The 20426-nt window shown below is 42.3% G+C and overlaps 1 protein-coding gene across 5 annotated transcripts in view; it reads right to left on the bottom strand.

Moving 5' to 3' along the window:
* The window catches only part of LOC139765613 (uncharacterized), a 244706-nt gene that overhangs the window by 42710 nt on the left and 181570 nt on the right, over positions 1 to 20426 (bottom strand). Inside the window, exon 19 of one of the 5 annotated variants that reach the window (XM_071693274.1) lies at positions 17097 to 17464. The exons of the other annotated variants lie outside the window; for them this stretch is intronic. Coding sequence (XP_071549375.1) covers positions 17175 to 17464 — 290 coding nt within the window. The 3' untranslated portion in view covers positions 17097 to 17174. Of the gene's footprint in view, positions 1 to 17096; positions 17465 to 20426 lie in introns of those variants that run through there. 5 annotated transcript variants of the gene reach the window in all.

Here is a 20426-nt window from a genome sequence, read left to right as displayed (position 1 = left end):
TCTTTTTTTGCTTTGTCGCTGTCTCCCGCATTTGCGAGGTAGCGCAAGGAAACAGACGAAAGAAATGGCCCAACCCACCCCCATACACATGTATATACATACGTCCAAACACGCAAATATACATACCTACACAGCTTTCCATGGTTTACCCCAGACGCTTCACATGCCTTGATTCAATCCACTGACAGCACGTCAACCCCGGTATACCACATCGCTCCAATTCACTCTATTCCTTGCCCTCCTTTCACCCTCCTGCATGTTCAGGCCCTGATCACACAAAATCTTTTTCACTCCATCTTTCCACCTCCAATTTGGTCTCCCTCTTCTCCTCGTTCCCTCCACCTCCGACACATATATCCTCTTGGTCAATCTTTCCTCACTCATTCTCTCCATGTGCCCAAACCATTTCAAAACACCCTCTTCTGCTCTCTCAACCACGCTCTTTTTATTTCCACACATCTCTCTTACCCTTACGTTACGTTAATTGACAGGCGCGCGAAAGAGAGACTTTTGGATGTTAATGTGCTGAGAGGTGCAACTGGAGGGATGTCTGATCATTATCTTGTGGAGGCTAAGGTGAAGATTTGTATGGGTTTTCAGAAAAGAAGAGTGAATGTTGGGGTGAAGAGGGTGGTGAGAGTAAGTGAGCTCGGGAAGGAGACTTGTGTTAGGAAGTACCAGGAGAGACTGAGTACAGAATGGAAAAAGGTGAGAACAATGGAAGTAAGGGGAGTGGGGGAGGAATGGGATGTATTTAGGGAATCAGTGATGGATTGTGCAAAAGATGCTTGTGGCATGAGAAGAGTGGGAGGTGGGTTGATTAGAAAGGGTAGTGAGTGGTGGGATGAAGAAGTAAGAGTATTAGTGAAAGAGAAGAGAGAGGCATTTGGACGATTTTTGCAGGGAAAAAATGCAATTGAGTGGGAGACGTATAAAAGAAAGAGACAGGAGGTCAAGAGAAAGGTGCAAGAGGTGAAAAAAAGGGCAAATGAGAGTTGGGGTGAGAGAGTATCATTAAATTTTTGGGAGAATAAAAAGATGTTCTGGAAGGAGGTAAATAAAGTGCGTAAGACAAGGGAGCAAAAGGGAACTTCAGTGAAGGGCGCAAATGGGGAGGTGATAACAAGTAGTGGTGATGTGAGAAGGAGATGGAGTGAGTATTTTGAAGGTTTGTTGAATGTGTTTGATGATAGAGTGGCAGATATAGGGTGTTTTGGTCGAGGTGGTGTGCAAAGTGAGAGGGTTAGGGAAAAGGATTTGGTAAACAGAGAAGAGGTAGTAAAAGCTTTGCGGAAGATGAAAGCCAGCAAGGCAGCAGGTTTGGATGGTATTGCAGTGGAATTTATTAAAAAAGGGGGTGACTGTATTATTGACTGGTTGGTAAGGTTATTTAATGTATGTATGACTCATGGTGAGGTGCCTGAGGACTGGCGGAATGCGTGCATAGTGCCATTGTACAAAGGCAAAGGGGATAAGAGTGAGTGCTCAAATTACAGAGGTATAAGTTTGTTGAGTATTCCTGGTAAATTATATGGGAGGGTATTGATTGAGAGGGTGAAGGCATGTACAGAGCATCAGATTGGGGAAGAGCAGTGTGGTTTCAGAAGTGGTAGAGGATGTGTGGATCAGGTGTTTGCTTTGAAGAATGTATGTGAGAAATACTTAGAAAAGCAAATGGATTTGTATGTAGCATTTATGGATCTGGAGATGGCATATGATAGAGTTGATAGAGATGCTCTGTGGAAGGTATTAAGAATATATGGTGTGGGAGGCAAGTTGTTAGAAGCAGTGAAAAGTTTTTATCGAGGATGTAAGGCATGTGTACGTGTAGGAAGAGAGGAAAGTGATTGGTTCTCAGTGAATGTAGGTTTGCGGCAGGGGTGTGTGATGTCTCCATGGTTGTTTAATTTGTTTATGGATGGGGTTGTTAGGGAGGTGAATGCAAGAGTTTTGGAAAGAGGGGCAAGTATGAAGTCTGTTGGGGATGAGAGAGCTTGGGAAGTAAGTGAGTTGTTGTTCGCTGATGATACAGCGCTGGTGGCTGATTCATGTGAGAAACTGCAGAAGCTGGTGACTGAGTTTGGTAAAGTGTGTGAAAGAAGAAAGTTAAGAGTAAATGTGAATAAGAGCAAGGTTATTAGGTACAGTAGGGTTGAGGGTCAAGTCAATTGGGAGGTAAGTTTGAATGGAGAAAAACTGGAGGAAGTAAAGTGTTTTAGATATCTGGGAGTGGATCTGGCAGCGGATGGAACCATGGAAGTGGAAGTGGATCACAGGGTGGGGGAGGGGCGAAAATCCTGGGAGCCTTGAAGAATGTGTGGAAGTCAAGAACATTATCTCGGAAAGCAAAAATGGGTATGTTTGAAGGAATAGTGGTTCCAACAATGTTGTATGGTTGCGAGGTGTGGGCTATGGATATAGTTGTGCGCAGGAGGGTGGATGTGCTGGAAATGAGATGTTGAGGACAATGTGTGGTGTGAGGTGGTTTGATCGAATAAGTAACGTAAGGGTAAGAGAGATGTGTGGAAATAAAAAGAGCGTGGTTGAGAGAGCAGAAGAGGGTGTTTTGAAATGGTTTGGTCACATGGAGAGAATGAGTGAGGATAGATTGATCAAGAGGATATATGTGTCGGAGGTGAAGGGAACGAGGAGAAGTGGGAGACCAAATTGGAGGTGGAAAGATGGAGTGAAAAAGATTTTGTGTGATCGGGGCCTGAACATGCAGGAGGGTGAAAGGAGGGCAAGGAATAGAGAGAATTGGATTGATGTGGTATACCGGGGTTGACGTGCTGTCAGTGGATTGAATCAGGGCATGTGAAGGGTCTGGGGTAAACCATGGAAAGTTGTGTTGGGCCTGGATGTGGAAAGGGAGCTGTGGTTTCGGGCATTACTGCATGACAGCTAGAGACTGAGTGTGAACGAATGGGGCCTTTGTTGTCTTTTCCTAGTGCTACCTCGCACACATGAGGGGGGAGGGGAATGGTATTCCATTTGTGGCGAGGTGGCGTTGGGAATGAATAAAGGCAGACAGTGTGAATTGTGTGCATGGGTATATATGTATGTGTCTGTGTGTGTATATATATGTGTGTACATTGAGATGTATAGGTATGTATATTTGCGTGTGTGGACATGTACGTATACACATTGTGTATGGGGGTGGGTTGGGCCATTTCTTTCGTCTGTTTCCTTGCGCTACCTCGCAATCACGGGAGACAGCGACAAAGCAAAATAAATAAATATATATATATATATATATATCTCATTTCCAGCACATCCATCCTCCTGCGCACATCTCTATCCATAGCCCACGCCTCGCAACCATACAACATTGTTGGAACCACTATTCCCTCAAACATACCCATTTTTGCTTTCCGAGATAGTGTTCTCGACTTCCACACATTTTTCAAGGCTCCCAAAATTTTCGCCCCCTCCCCCACCCTATGATCCACTTCCGCTTCCATGGTTCCATCCGCTGACAGATCCACTCCCAGATATCTAAAACACTTCACTTCCTCCAGTTTTTCTCCATTCAAACTCACCTCCCAATTGACTTGACCCTCACCCCTACTGTACCTAATAACCTTGCTCTTATTCACATTTACTCTCAACTTTCTTCTTCCACACACTTTACCAAACTCAGTCACCAGCTTCTGCAGTTTCTCACATGAATCAGCCACCAGCGCTGTATCATCAGCGAACAACAACTGACTCACTTCCCAAGCTCTCTCATCCCCAACAGACTTCATACTTGCCCCTCTTTCCAGGACTCTTGCATTTACCTCCCTTACAACCCCATCCATAAACAAATTAAACAACCATGGAGACATCACACACCCCTGCCGCAAACCTACATTCACTGAGAACCAATCGCTTTCCTCTCTTCCTACACGTACACATGCCTTACATCCTCGATAAAAACTTTTCACTGCTTCTAACAACTTGCCTCCCACACCATATATTCTTAATACCTTCCACAGAGCATCTCTATCAACTCTATCATATGCCTTCTCCAGATCCATAAATGCTACATACAAATCCATTTGCTTTTCTAAGTATTTCTCACATACATTCTTCAAAGCAAACACCTGATCCACACATCCTCTACCACTTCTGAAACCGCACTGCTCTTCCCCAATCTGATGCTCTGTACATGCCTTCACCCTCTCAATCAATACCCTCCCATATAATTTACCAGGAATACTCAACAAACTTATACCTCTGTAATTTGAGCACTCACTCTTATCCCCTTTGCCTTTGTACAATGGCACTATGCACGCATTCCGCCAATTCTCAGGCACCTCACCATGAGTCATACATACATTAAATAACCTTACCAACCAGTCAACAATACAGTCACCCCCTTTCTTAATAAATTCCACTGCAATACCATCCAGACCTGCTGCCTTGCCGGCTTTCATCTTCCGCAAAGCTTTTACTACCTCTTCTCTGTTTACCAAATCATTTTCCCTAACCCTCTCACTTTGCACACCACCTCGACCAAAACACCCTATATCTGCCACTCTGTCATCAGACACATTCAACAAACCTTCAAAATACTCATTCCATCTCCTTCTCACATCACCGCTACTTGTTATCACCTCCCCATTTACGCCCTTCACTGAAGTTCCCATTTGCTCCCTTGTCTTACGCACCCTATTTACCTCCTTCCAGAACATCTTTTTATTTTCCCTAAAATTTACTGATAGTCTCTCACCCCAACTCTCATTTGCCCTTTTTTTCACCTCTTGCACCTTTCTCTTGACCTCCTGTCTCTTTCTTTTATACTTCTCCCACTCAATTGCATTTTTTCCCTGCAAAAATCGTCCAAATGCCTCTCTCTTCTCTTTCACTAATACTCTTACTTCTTCATCCCACCACTCACTACCCTTTCTAAACAGCCCACCTCCCACTCTTCTCATGCCACAAGCATCTTTTGCGCAATCCATCACTGATTCCCTAAATACATCCCATTCCTCCCCCACTCCCCTTACTTCCATTGTTCTCACCTTTTTCCATTCTGTACACAGTCTCTCCTGGTACTTCCCCACACAGGTCTCCTTCCCAAGCTCACTTACTCTCACCACCTTCTTCACCCCAACATTCACTCCTCTTTTCTGAAAACCCATACTAATCTTCACCTTAGCCTCCACAAGATAATGATCAGACATCCCTCCAGTTGCACCTCTCAGCACATATATATATATATATATATATATATATATATATATATATATATTTTTTTTTTTATACTTTGTCGCTGTCTCCCGCGTTTGCGAGGTAGCGCAAGGAAACAGACGAAAGAAATGGCCCAACCCCCCCCATACACATGTATATACTTACGTCCACACACGCAAATATACATACCTACACAGCTTTCCATGGTTTACCCCAGACGCTTCACATGCCTTGATTCAATCCACTGACAGCACGTCAACCCCGGTATACCACATCGCTCCAATTCACTCTATTCCTTGCCCTCCTTTCACCCTCCTGCATGTTCAGGCCCCGATCACACAAAATCTTTTTCACTCCATCTTTCCACCTCCAATTTGGTCTCCCTCTTCTCCTCGTTCCCTCCACCTCCGACACATATATCCTCTTGGTCAATCTTTCCTCACTCATTCTCTCCATGTGACCAAACCATTTCAAAACACCCTCTTCTGCTCTCTCAACAACGCTCTTTTTATTTCCACACATCTCTCTTACCCTTACGTTACTTACTCGATCAAACCACCTCACACCACACATTGTCCTCAAACATCTCATTTCCAGCACATCCATCCTCCTGCACACAACTCTATCCATAGTCCACGCCTCGCAACCATACAACATTGTTGGAACCACTATTCCTTCAAACATACCCATTTTTGCTTTCCGAGATAATGTTCTCGACTTCCACACATTCTTCAAGGCTCCCAGAATTTTCGCCCCCTCCCCCACCCTATCATCCACTTCCGCTTCCATAGTTCCATCCGCTGCCAGATCCACTCCCAGATATCTAAAACACTTCACTTCCTCCAGTTTTTCTCCATTCAAACTCACCTCCCAATTGAATTGACCCTCAACCCTACTGTACCTAATAACCTTGCTCTTATTCACATTTAATCTTAACTTTCTTCTTTCACACACTTTACCAAACTCAGTCACCAGCTTCTGCAGTTTCTCACATGAATCAGCCACCAGCGCTGTATCATCAGCGAACAACAACTGACTCACTTCCCAAGCTCTCTCATCCCCAACAGACTTCATACTTGCCCCTCTTTCCAAAACTCTTGCATTCACCTCCCTAACAACCCCATCCATAAACAAATTAAACATCCATGGAGACATCACACACCCCTGCCGCAAACCTACATTCACTGAAAACCAATCACTTTCCTCTCTTCCTACACGTACACATGCCTTACATCCTCGATAAAAACTTTTCACTGCTTCTAACAACTTGCCTCCCACACCATATATTCTTAATACCTTCCACAGAGCATCTCTATCAACTCTATCATATGCCTTCTCCAGATCCATATATATATATATATATATATATAATATATATATATATATATATATATATATATATATATATATATATATATATATATATATATATATATATAAAAAGCTCAAAACAAGAATGACATATAAGGACACAATTTCTCATAGAGAACTTAGCACCTTTGAGTTATTTGGATATTACATTTGATCACTGATATTAGCCAAATTCTTGTAAAATTGAACACAGCTTTAAGTTTTGAGAGATCTGTGACCAGTCTTGAATGAAAATAGATTTGTGGTATCTGATAATATAGAATTGCTAATAGTAATAATGAAGGGAGTTTCATTCGATGAAACATATTAATATGCATTTATAGACCGAGAAAATTTAATTATAAACTCATGTTAGTGTTTTGGGAAGGTGGTGAAAATGATACTTTTGTTTCATTGGTCATCGGTGTCAATCACTGAAACAGTTGGATTTATGTAGATATACATTTATTTTTTTCCTTACAAGAGATGAAAAGGATTAGAACAGTTATAAGAATATGTTATTCATTGTTATTATAAAGTTTATTGTAAATTGTATAACCCAAGGGGGGAGGCAACTGCCTTCATTACCTTCCACTTGGATATGCCCCTGTACAGTATGTGGTCTGAGCTTGTAACTATTTTCCACAGTGATTTCCATATATTTAAACTACCTGTATAAGATGGATATATATATATATATATTTTTTTTTTTTTTATACTATTCGCTATATATATATATATATATATATATATATATATATATATATATATATATATATATATATTATCCCTGGGGATAAGGGAGCAAGAATACTTCCCACGTATTCCCTGCGTGTCGTAGAAGGCGACTAAAAGGGGAGGGAGCGGGGGGCTGGAAATCCTCCCCTCTCGTTTTTTTTTTTTAATTTTCCAAAAGAAGGAACAGAGAATTGGGCCAGGTGAGGGTAGTCCCTCAAAGGCTCAGTCCTCTGTTCTTAACGCTACCTCGCTAATGCGGGAAATGGCGAATAGTTTGAAAGAAAGAATATATATATATATATATATATATATATATATATATATATATATATATATATATATATCCTCCCCTCTCGTTTTTTTTTTTTTGATTTTCCAAAGGAAGGAGCGGAGAATTGGGCCGGGTGAGCGTGTTCCCTCGGGGCCCAGCCCTCTGTTCTTGGCGCTACCTCGCTAATGCGGGAAATGGCGAATAGTTTGAAAGAAAGAAAGATATATATATATATATATAGGGGATAGGGGATTAAGAATACTTCCCACGTATTCCCTGCGTGTCATAGAAGGCGACTAAAAGGGGAGGGAGCGGGGGGCTGGAAATCCTCCCCTCTCTTTCTTTTTTTTTTTTTTTTAATTTTCCAAAAGAAGGAACAGAGGGGGCCAGGTGAGGATATTCCAAAAAAGGCCCAGTCCTCTGTTCTTAACGCTACCTAGCTAACGCGGGAAATGGCGAATAGTTTAAAAGAAAAAGAAAAAAAAATATATATATATATATATATATATATATATATAGGAAGAGAGGAAAGTGATTGGTTCTCAGTAAATGTAGGTTTGCGGCAGGGGTATGTGATGTCTCCATGGTTGTTTAATTTGTTTATGGATGGGGTTGTTAGGAAGGTGAATGCAAGAGTTTTGGAAAGAGGGGCAAAAATGAAGTCTGTTGTGGATGAGAGAGCTTGGGAAGTGAGTCAGTTGTTGTTCGCTGATGATACAGCACTGGTGGCTGATTCATGTGAGAAACTGCAGAAGCTGGTGACTGAGTTTGGTAAAGTGTGTGAAAGAAGAAAATAAAGAGTAAATGTGAATAAGAGCAAGGTTATTAGGTACAGTAGGGTTGAGGGTCAAGTCAATTGGGAGGTAAGTTTGAATGGAGAAAAACTGGAGAAAGTAAAGTGTTTTAGATATCTGGGAGTGGATCTGGCAGCGGATGGAACCATGGAAGCGGAAGTGAATCATAGGGTGGGGGAGGGGGCGAAAATCCTGGGAGCCTTGAAGAATTTGTGGAAGTTGAGAACATTATCTCGGAAAGCAAAAATGGGTATGTTTGAAGGAATAGTGGTTCCAACAATGTTGTATGGTTGCGAGGCGTGGGCTATGGATAGAGTTGTGCGCAGGAGGGTGGATGTGCTGGAAATGAGATGTTTGAGGACAATGTGTGGTATGAGGTGGTTTGATCGAGTAAGTAATGTAAGGGTAAGAGAGATGTGTGGAAATAAAAACAGCGTGGTTGAGAGAGCAGAAGAGGGTGTTTTGAAATGGTTTGGGCACATGGAGAGAATGAGTGAGGAAAGATTGACCAAGAGGATATATGTGTCGGAGGTGGAGGGAATGAGGAGAAATGGGAGACCAAATTGGAGGTGGAAAGATGGAGTGAAAAAGATTTTGAGTGATCGGGGCCTGAACATGCAGGAGGGTGAAAGGCGGGCAAGGAATAGAGTGAATTGGATCGATGTGGTATACCGGGGTTGACGTGCTGTCAGTGGATTGAATCAGGGCATGTGAAGCGTCTGGGGTAAACCATGGAAAGCTGTGTGGGACCTGGATGTGGAAAGGGAGCTGTGGTTTCGGGCATTATTGCATGACAGCTAGAGACTGAGTGTGAACGAATGAGGCCTTTGTTGTCTTTTCCTAGCGCTACCCCGCACACATGAGGGGGGAGGGGGATGGTATTCCATGTGCGGCGAGGTGGCGATGGGAATGAATAAAGGCAGTGTGAATTGTGTGCATGGGTATATATGTGTGTTTGTGTGTGTATATATATGTGTACATTGAGATGTATATATATGTGTACATTGAGATGTATAGGTATGTATATTTGTGTGTGTGGACGTGTGTGTATATACATGTGTATGGGGGTGGGATGGGCCATTTCTTTCATCTGTTTCCTTGCGCTACCTCGCAAATGCGGAAGACAGCGACAAAGCAAAATAAATAAAATAAATAATAAATATATATATATATACACACATATACATATTCACACTTGCTTGCCTTCATCCATTCCTGGTGCTACCTAACCCCACATGAAACAGCATCGCTATCCCCTGCTTCAGCGAGGTAGCTCCAGGAAAACAGACAAAAAAAAGGCCACATTTGTTCAAACTCAATCTCTATCTGTCAAGTGTAATGCATCAATACCACAGCTCCCTATCCACATCGTGGCCTCACAGACCTTTCCATGGTTTACCCCAGATGTTACACATGCTCTGGTTCAGTCCACTGACAGCACATCAACCCTGGTATATCACATCTTTCCAATTCACCCTATTCCTTGCACAGCCCTCACGCTCCTGTATGTCCAGGCCCTGATCACCCAAAATCTACTTCACTTCATCCTTCCACCTCCAATTTGGTCTCCTGCTTCTTATTCCCTCCACCTCTGACACATATATCCTCTGTCAACCTTTCCTCACTTATTCTCTCCATATGTCCAAACCATTTCAACACACCGTCTTTTGTTCTCTCAACCACACTCTTTTTATTTCCTTACATTTTTCTTACTCTTTCATTACATAATTGATCAAACCACCTCACACCACATATTGTCCTCAAACATTTCATTTCCAACACATCCATCTTCCTCCGTACAACCCTATCTATAGCCCATGCCTCGCAGCCATATAACATTGTTGGAACTACTATTCCTTCAAACATACCCATTTTTGCTCTTCCAGATAATGTTCTCTCTTTCCAGACATTCTTCAGCACTCCAAGAATCTTTGTCCCCTCCCCCAACCTGTGACTCATTTCTGCTTCCATGGTTCCATTCACTGCTAAGTCCACTCCCAGATATCTAAAACACTTCACTTCCTCCAATTTTTATCCATTCAAACTTACATCCCAATTAACCTGTTCCTCAACCCTGCAGAACCTAATAACTTGCTCTTATTCACATTTACTCTCAACTTTCTCCTTTCACACACTTCTCCAAACTCAGTCAACAACTTCTGCAGGTTCTCACTAGAATCAGCCACCAGTGCTGTATCATCGGCAAACAGCAGATGACTCACTTTCCAGACCCTCTCACCCCTAACAGATTGCATACTCATTCCTCTCTCCAAAACTCTTGCATTTACCTCCTTAACAACCTTATCCATAAACAAATTAAACAACCATGGAGGCATCACACACCCCTGCCACAGACCAACCTTCACTGGGAACCAGTCACTCTCCTCTCTTCCTACTCATACACTAGCCTTACATCCTTGATAAAAACTTTTCACTGCTTCTAGCAGCTTATCTCCCACACCATACACTCTCTCTCAACCCTATCATATGCCTTTTCCAGATCCATAAGTGCTACATGTGAATACATCTGTTTTTCTAAATATTTCTCACCCATTCTTCAAAGGAAATACCTGATCCACACATCTTCTGACACTTCTGAAACCATACTCCTCCTCCCAAATCTGATGCTCTGTACATGCCTTCACCTTTTAAATAAATACCCTCCCATACAATTTACCAGGAATACTCAACAAACGTATGCCTCTGCCTATAGTTTGACACTCATCTTTACCCCCTTGCAATGGCTCTATACAAGCATTCTGCCAATCCTCAGGCACTTCACCATGATCCATACATACATTGAATATCCTTACCAACCAATCAACAGCACAGTCACCCCCTTTCTTAATAAATTCAACTGCAATACGATTCAAACCTGCTGCCTTGGATCTCATTATCTGCAAGGCTTTCACTAACTCTTTTCTCATAACCAAACCATTCTCCTTAACCCTCTAATTCTGCACATCACCCCAACCAAACCACCCTACATCTGCCACTATATCATCAAACACATTCAACAAACCTTCAAAATAACCACTTCATCTCCTCACTTTGTCACTACCTGTTATCACTTCCTCCCTTGACCCCTTCACCGATGTTCCCATTTGTTCTCTTGTCTTTCGCACATTATTTACCTCCTTCTAAAGCATCTTATTCTCCCTAAGTTTAATGATACTCTCTCACCCCCAACTCTCATTTGCCCTCTTTTTAACCATGGCACTTTCCTCTATACATCTCCCAGTCTTTGGCACTCCTTTCTTGTAAGTACTGTCCAAATGCCTCTTTTCTCTCTTTCACTAACAACTTTACTTCTTCATCTCGCCACTCACTACCCTTTGTAACCTGCCAACTTGCCCATCTCCCATCTTTCTCATGTCACATGCACCTTTTGCACATGCCAACACTGCTTCCTTAAATGCATCCCATTCCTCACCCACTCCCCTCACGTCATTTGCTCTCACCTTTGCTGTTCTACAATCTCTCCCGGTACTTCCTCACACAAGTCTCCTTTCCAAGCTCACTTACTTTCACCACTCTCTTCTTCCCAACATTCTCTCTTGTTTCTTGAAAACCTCTACAAACCTTCACCCTCACCTCCACAAGATAGTGATCAGACATCCCATCAGCTGCCCCTCTAAGCACATCCAAAAGTCTCTCTTTTATACATTTATCAATTAATACATAATCCAATAATGCCCTTTGACCATCTCTCCTACTCACATAAACATACTTATGTATATCACTTTTTAAACCAGGAATTCCCAATCACCAGTCCTTTTTCAGCACACAAATCCACAAGCTCTTCACCCTTTCCATTCACAACACTGAATACCCCATGTACACTAATTACACCCTCAACTGCCACATTACTCACCTTCACATTTAAATCACCTATCACTAATACCCAGTCTCGTGCATCAAAGCTGCTAACACACTCACTCAGCTGCTCCCAAAACTCTTGCCTCTCATGATCTCTCTTCTCTTGAACAGGCGCATAAGCACCAATAATCACCCATGTCCCTCCATCCACATTCAGTCTTACCCATATCAATCTAGAGTTTACTTTCTTACACTCTATCACACACTCCCACAACTCCTGCTTCAGGAGTAGTGCTGCTTCTTCCTTAGCTCTTGTCCTCTCACCAACCCCTGACTTTACTCCCAAGACTTTTCCAAACCATACTTCCCCTTTACCCTTGAGCTTTGTTTCACTCGGAGCCAGAACATGCAGGTTTCTTTCCTAAAACTACCTATCTTATCTTGGTTACATCCACACACATTGAGACACCCCAACCTGAGCCTTCGAGGAGGATAAGCACTCTCCACTTGACTCCTTCTCTTTCCCCTTTTAGAAATTGAAACAAAATAAAAATACATGTAATTTTACCTTTTGTAGACTGTGGAGAACAGGCTATGCAAGGCAACACAAGAAGAGACTGTAAGTCAGCACTGGAGAAATATTTTCGTAATTTCCAGTCTGTGTAGCACTCCCCACATGAGTCACATAAACCCCAAATCCAGTTATGGATACACACTTTATCTGTAAGCAAAGTAAAAAAATATAGAGTATCTTATCAATCTAAACTTGCTCCTTTCATTCATATAACTTGACAAATGTGAATAAATGTGAATAAGAGCAAGGTTATTAGGTACAGTAGGGTTGAGGGTCAAGTCAATTGGGAGGTAAGTTTGAATGGAGAAAAACTGGAGGAAGTAAAGTGTTTTAGATATCTGGGAGTGGATTTGGCAGCGGATGGAACCATGGAAGCGGAAGTGAATCATAGGGTGGGGGAGGGGGCGAAAACCCTGGGAGCCTTGAAAAATGTTTGGAAGTCGAGAACATTATCTCGGAAAGCAAAAATGGGTATGTTTGAAGGAATAGTGGTTCCAACAATGTTGTATGGTTGCAGGGCGTGGGCTATAGATGGAGTTGTGTACAGGATGGTGGATGTGCTGGAAATGAGATGTTTGAGGACAATATGTGGTGTGAGGTGGTTTGATCGAGTAAGTAATGTAAGGGTAAGAGAGATGTGTGGAAATAAAAAGAGCGTGGTTGAGAGAGCAGAAGGGGGTGTTTTGAAATGGTTTGGTCACATGGAGAGAATGAGTGAGGAAAGACTGACCAAGAGGATATATGTGCCGGAGGTAGAGGGAACGAGGAGAAGTGGGAGACCAAATTGGAGGTGGAAAGATGGAGTGAAAAAGATTTTGTGTGATCGGGGCCTGAACATGCAGGAGGGTGAAAGGCAGGCAAGGAATAGAGTAAATTGGATCGATGTGTTATACCGGGGTCGACGTGCTGTCAATGGATTGAATCAGGGCATGTAAAGCGTCTGGGGTAAACCATGGAAAGTTGTGTGGGGCCTGGATGCGGAAAGGGAGCTGTGGTTTCGGGCATTATTACATGACAGCTAGAGACTGAGAGTGAACGAATGGGGCCTTTGTTGTCTTTTCCTAGCACTACCTCGCACACATGAGGGGGGAGGGGGATGTTATTCCATGTGTGGTGAGGTGGCGATGGGAATAAATAAAGGCAGACAGTATGAATTATGTACATGTGTATATATGTATATGTCTGTGTGTGTATATATATGTGTACACTGAGATGTATAGGTATGTATATTTGCGTGTGTGGACGTGTATGTATATACATGTGTATGGGGGTGGGTTGGGCCATTTCTTTTGTCTGTTTCCGTGCGCTACCTCACAAACGCGGGAGACAGCGACAAAGCAAAATAAATAAAATAAATAATAAATATATATATATATACACACATATACATATTCACACTTGCTTGCCTTCATCCATTCCTGGTGCTACCTAACCCCACATGAAACAGCATCGCTATCCCCTGCTTCAGCGAGGTAGCTCCAGGAAAACAGACAAAAAAAAGGCCACATTTGTTCAAACTCAATCTCTATCTGTCAAGTGTAATGCATCAATACCACAGCTCCCTATCCACATCGTGGCCTCACAGACCTTTCCATGGTTTACCCCAGATGTTACACATGCTCTGGTTCAGTCCACTGACAGCACATCAACCCTGGTATATCACATCTTTCCAATTCACCCTATTCCTTGCACAGCCCTCACGCTCCTGTATGTCCAGGCCCTGATCACCCAAAATCTACTTCACTTCATCCTTCCACCTCCAATTTGGTCTCCTGCTTCTTATTCCCTCCACCTCTGACACATATATCCTCTGTCAACCTTTCCTCACTTATTCTCTCCATATGTCCAAACCATTTCAACACACCGTCTTTTGTTCTCTCAACCACACTCTTTTTATTTCCTTACATTTTTCTTACTCTTTCATTACATAATTGATCAAACCACCTCACACCACATATTGTCCTCAAACATTTCATTTCCAACACATCCATCTTCCTCCGTACAACCCTATCTATAGCCCATGCCTCGCAGCCATATAACATTGTTGGAACTACTATTCCTTCAAACATACCCATTTTTGCTCTTCCAGATAATGTTCTCTCTTTCCAGACATTCTTCAGCACTCCAAGAATCTTTGTCCCCTCCCCCAACCTGTGACTCATTTCTGCTTCCATGGTTCCATTCACTGCTAAGTCCACTCCCAGATATCTAAAACACTTCACTTCCTCCAATTTTTATCCATTCAAACTTACATCCCAATTAACCTGTTCCTCAACCCTGCAGAACCTAATAACTTGCTCTTATTCACATTTACTCTCAACTTTCTCCTTTCACACACTTCTCCAAACTCAGTCAACAACTTCTGCAGGTTCTCACTAGAATCAGCCACCAGTGCTGTATCATCGGCAAACAGCAGATGACTCACTTTCCAGACCCTCTCACCCCTAACAGATTGCATACTCATTCCTCTCTCCAAAACTCTTGCATTTACCTCCTTAACAACCTTATCCATAAACAAATTAAACAACCATGGAGGCATCACACACCCCTGCCACAGACCAACCTTCACTGGGAACCAGTCACTCTCCTCTCTTCCTACTCATACACTAGCCTTACATCCTTGATAAAAACTTTTCACTGCTTCTAGCAGCTTATCTCCCACACCATACACTCTCTCTCAACCCTATCATATGCCTTTTCCAGATCCATAAGTGCTACATGTGAATACATCTGTTTTTCTAAATATTTCTCACCCATTCTTCAAAGGAAATACCTGATCCACACATCTTCTGACACTTCTGAAACCATACTCCTCCTCCCAAATCTGATGCTCTGTACATGCCTTCACCTTTTAAATAAATACCCTCCCATACAATTTACCAGGAATACTCAACAAACGTATGCCTCTGCCTATAGTTTGACACTCATCTTTACCCCCTTGCAATGGCTCTATACAAGCATTCTGCCAATCCTCAGGCACTTCACCATGATCCATACATACATTGAATATCCTTACCAACCAATCAACAGCACAGTCACCCCCTTTCTTAATAAATTCAACTGCAATACGATTCAAACCTGCTGCCTTGGATCTCATTATCTGCAAGGCTTTCACTAACTCTTTTCTCATAACCAAACCATTCTCCTTAACCCTCTAATTCTGCACATCACCCCAACCAAACCACCCTACATCTGCCACTATATCATCAAACACATTCAACAAACCTTCAAAATAACCACTTCATCTCCTCACTTTGTCACTACCTGTTATCACTTCCTCCCTTGACCCCTTCACCGATGTTCCCATTTGTTCTCTTGTCTTTCGCACATTATTTACCTCCTTCTAAAGCATCTTATTCTCCCTAAGTTTAATGATACTCTCTCACCCCCAACTCTCATTTGCCCTCTTTTTAACCATGGCACTTTCCTCTATACATCTCCCAGTCTTTGGCACTCCTTTCTTGTAAGTACTGTCCAAATGCCTCTTTTCTCTCTTTCACTAACAACTTTACTTCTTCATCTCGCCACTCACTACCCTTTGTAACCTGCCAACTTGCCCATCTCCCACCTTTCTCATGTCACATGCACCTTTTGCACATGCCAACACTGCTTCCTTAAATGCATCCCATTCCTCACCCACTCCCCTCACGTCATTTGCTCTCACCTTTGCTGTTCTACAATCTCTCCCGGTACTTCCTCACACAAGTCTCCTTTCCAAGCTCACTTACTTTCACCACTCTCTTCTTCCCAACATTCTCTCTTGTTTCTTGAAAACCTCTACAAACCTTCACCCTCACCTCCACAAGATAGTGATCAGACATCCCATCAGCTGCCCCTCTAAGCACATCCAAAAGTCTCTCTTTTATACATTTATCAATTAATACATAATCCAATAATGCCCTTTGACCATCTCTCCTACTCACATAAACATACTTATGTATATCACTTTTTAAACCAGGAATTCCCAATCACCAGTCCTTTTTCAGCACACAAATCCACAAGCTCTTCACCCTTTCCATTCACAACACTGAATACCCCATGTACACTAATTACACCCTCAACTGCCACATTACTCACCTTCACATTTAAATCACCTATCACTAATACCCAGTCTCGTGCATCAAAGCTGCTAACACACTCACTCAGCTGCTCCCAAAACTCTTGCCTCTCATGATCTCTCTTCTCTTGAACAGGCGCATAAGCACCAATAATCACCCATGTCCCTCCATCCACATTCAGTCTTACCCATATCAATCTAGAGTTTACTTTCTTACACTCTATCACACACTCCCACAACTCCTGCTTCAGGAGTAGTGCTGCTTCTTCCTTAGCTCTTGTCCTCTCACCAACCCCTGACTTTACTCCCAAGACTTTTCCAAACCATACTTCCCCTTTACCCTTGAGCTTTGTTTCACTCGGAGCCAGAACATGCAGGTTTCTTTCCTAAAACTACCTATCTTATCTTGGTTACATCCACACACATTGAGACACCCCAACCTGAGCCTTCGAGGAGGATAAGCACTCTCCACTTGACTCCTTCTCTTTCCCCTTTTAGAAATTGAAACAAAATAAAAATACATGTAATTTTACCTTTTGTAGACTGTGGAGAACAGGCTATGCAAGGCAACACAAGAAGAGACTGTAAGTCAGCACTGGAGAAATATTTTCGTAATTTCCAGTCTGTGTAGCACTCCCCACATGAGTCACATAAACCCCAAATCCAGTTATGGATACACACTTTATCTGTAAGCAAAGTAAAAAAATATAGAGTATCTTATCAATCTAAACTTGCTCCTTTCATTCATATAACTTGACAAATGTGAATAAATGTGAATAAGAGCAAGGTTATTAGGTACAGTAGGGTTGAGGGTCAAGTCAATTGGGAGGTAAGTTTGAATGGAGAAAAACTGGAGGAAGTAAAGTGTTTTAGATATCTGGGAGTGGATTTGGCAGCGGATGGAACCATGGAAGCGGAAGTGAATCATAGGGTGGGGGAGGGGGCGAAAACCCTGGGAGCCTTGAAAAATGTTTGGAAGTCGAGAACATTATCTCGGAAAGCAAAAATGGGTATGTTTGAAGGAATAGTGGTTCCAACAATGTTGTATGGTTGCAGGGCGTGGGCTATAGATGGAGTTGTGTACAGGATGGTGGATGTGCTGGAAATGAGATGTTTGAGGACAATATGTGGTGTGAGGTGGTTTGATCGAGTAAGTAATGTAAGGGTAAGAGAGATGTGTGGAAATAAAAAGAGCGTGGTTGAGAGAGCAGAAGGGGGTGTTTTGAAATGGTTTGGTCACATGGAGAGAATGAGTGAGGAAAGACTGACCAAGAGGATATATGTGCCGGAGGTAGAGGGAACGAGGAGAAGTGGGAGACCAAATTGGAGGTGGAAAGATGGAGTGAAAAAGATTTTGTGTGATCGGGGCCTGAACATGCAGGAGGGTGAAAGGCAGGCAAGGAATAGAGTAAATTGGATCGATGTGTTATACCGGGGTCGACGTGCTGTCAATGGATTGAATCAGGGCATGTAAAGCGTCTGGGGTAAACCATGGAAAGTTGTGTGGGGCCTGGATGCGGAAAGGGAGCTGTGGTTTCGGGCATTATTACATGACAGCTAGAGACTGAGAGTGAACGAATGGGGCCTTTGTTGTCTTTTCCTAGCACTACCTCGCACACATGAGGGGGGAGGGGGATGTTATTCCATGTGTGGTGAGGTGGCGATGGGAATAAATAAAGGCAGACAGTATGAATTATGTACATGTGTATATATGTATATGTCTGTGTGTGTATATATATGTGTACACTGAGATGTATAGGTATGTATATTTGCGTGTGTGGACGTGTATGTATATACATGTGTATGGGGGTGGGTTGGGCCATTTCTTTTGTCTGTTTCCGTGCGCTACCTCACAAACGCGGGAGACAGCGACAAAGCAAAATAAATATAAATATATAACTTGACATCCACCTACTATACATAATCCAACTCCACTCCCAGTATCCTAAAGGCATTACCATATTGGGGAAAAAAAAGTACAGAGTAATCTCAAGGACTACTGAATATGTCACATGACAGAAAGGCAGATGTGGTGTGCTTGTGACTAAGTGGCATATGAAGCATGAGAATCCCAGAATATTGAAGGGTATAAAGACAGATTGTGGAGACATCTTTCAGGATTAAATGTACTTTGACTGCATATGAGTTTGTCAAGAAAGGTGGTGGTGATGCTGTTGACTGGTTAGCCTGGTGGTTCAGCATATGTATGGCCTAGACTGAGGCGTCTGTGTACAAGAAGAGTGGATCTATAATATTCATGTATATATGCATGGGGGACAAAACTGAATGTTCCACTACAGATGTTAAATTTGTTGAGTACACCTGGTAAGGTATATGGCACAGTAGCATAAGTGAAAGGGTGGTGCTGTGCTGTCTGGGGATAAGCCATGTAGTTTCAAGAGAGGTACATGTTGTGTGGACCAGGTGTTTTCTTTGAAGAATGTGGTTATGCAGTACTTTGTTTAAAAGAGTGATGAGCATGTGCCATCTATGGATCTTCTGAAAATGTATAATAGATGTGACAAATATACATTATGAAAAGTGCTGTGCAAATACAGAATCAATGACTACTTACTAAAGACAGGAATTCTTACTAGGAGAGTGAGGCATCTGCATGAACAGGAAAGAAAGAGGGTGTGTGATTCCTGGTAAAGGTGAATCTGCATAAAAGATGTGTGATGTCATCATGACTATTTAACTAAGTAAATGCAGCTACACAAGACATTTACTGTTCCCTCCCTGTGGCAATTTTCAATAAATCTAAAAAGGAATGAATTTGGTCTTAACATTTAAAAGCTTTTTTTTTTTTTATAAAAATCAAAATATACATGACATATGACTGGAGAATGAGTATAAATGGATGTACCCATTTGTCTGTTTCCTGGTGCTACCAGATGGTAATGCTTGTTTACCAATGTTGTCTTAGCTATGCCTCTTCCTTGTATATCAACTGACTTCCATGTCTTCTATCTCAAAATTGTATCTCTGCTGATGATGCGATCATTACACAAAAGTGCACTTGGAAACTTATCATATTTCATTTTCCTCTTGGTTATCAGCAAATACTAGATCACATGCACTACTGTGACCTCTTGCAAAATATACACATGTACAAGTATATGTATGTGATTAAGAGAGATGGTAAAAGAGCATTGTTAAATTACATGTTAATTGATAGTGTGTGAAAGAGAGACTTTTGGATGTTAATGTGCTGAGAGGGGCAGCTGGTGCGATATCTGATCACTATCTTGAGGAGGCAAAGATGAAGATTTGTAAAGCTTTTCAAAATAAAGAGTGAATGACAGGGAAAAGAGACTGGTGAGAATGAGCTTAGAAAGGAGACTTGTGTGAGGAAGTACCACAGGAGTTTGTGTAGAATGGCAAAAGATAAGAGCAAATGATATGAGGAGACTGGGTGAGGAACGGGATATATCTAGGGAAGCAGTGATGGCATGTGCAAGAGATACATGTAGCACGAGAAAAGTGGGAGGTGCGTAGATTAGAAAGGGTAGTGAGTGGCGGGATGAAGATGCAAAGTTGTTAGAGAAAGAGAAAAGAGAGGTATTTGGATGATACTTGCAAGGAGGGAGTGCAAATGACTGGGAGATGTATGAGAGAAAGCAGCAGGACATCAAGAGGAAGGAGCAA

This window comes from Panulirus ornatus, chromosome 55, assembly GCF_036320965.1.
Source record: "Panulirus ornatus isolate Po-2019 chromosome 55, ASM3632096v1, whole genome shotgun sequence".
NCBI classification, from domain to species: domain Eukaryota; kingdom Metazoa; phylum Arthropoda; class Malacostraca; order Decapoda; family Palinuridae; genus Panulirus; species Panulirus ornatus.
Note: the sequence above shows the minus strand (reverse complement) of the source record. Positions and strands in the feature narration are given on the sequence as shown.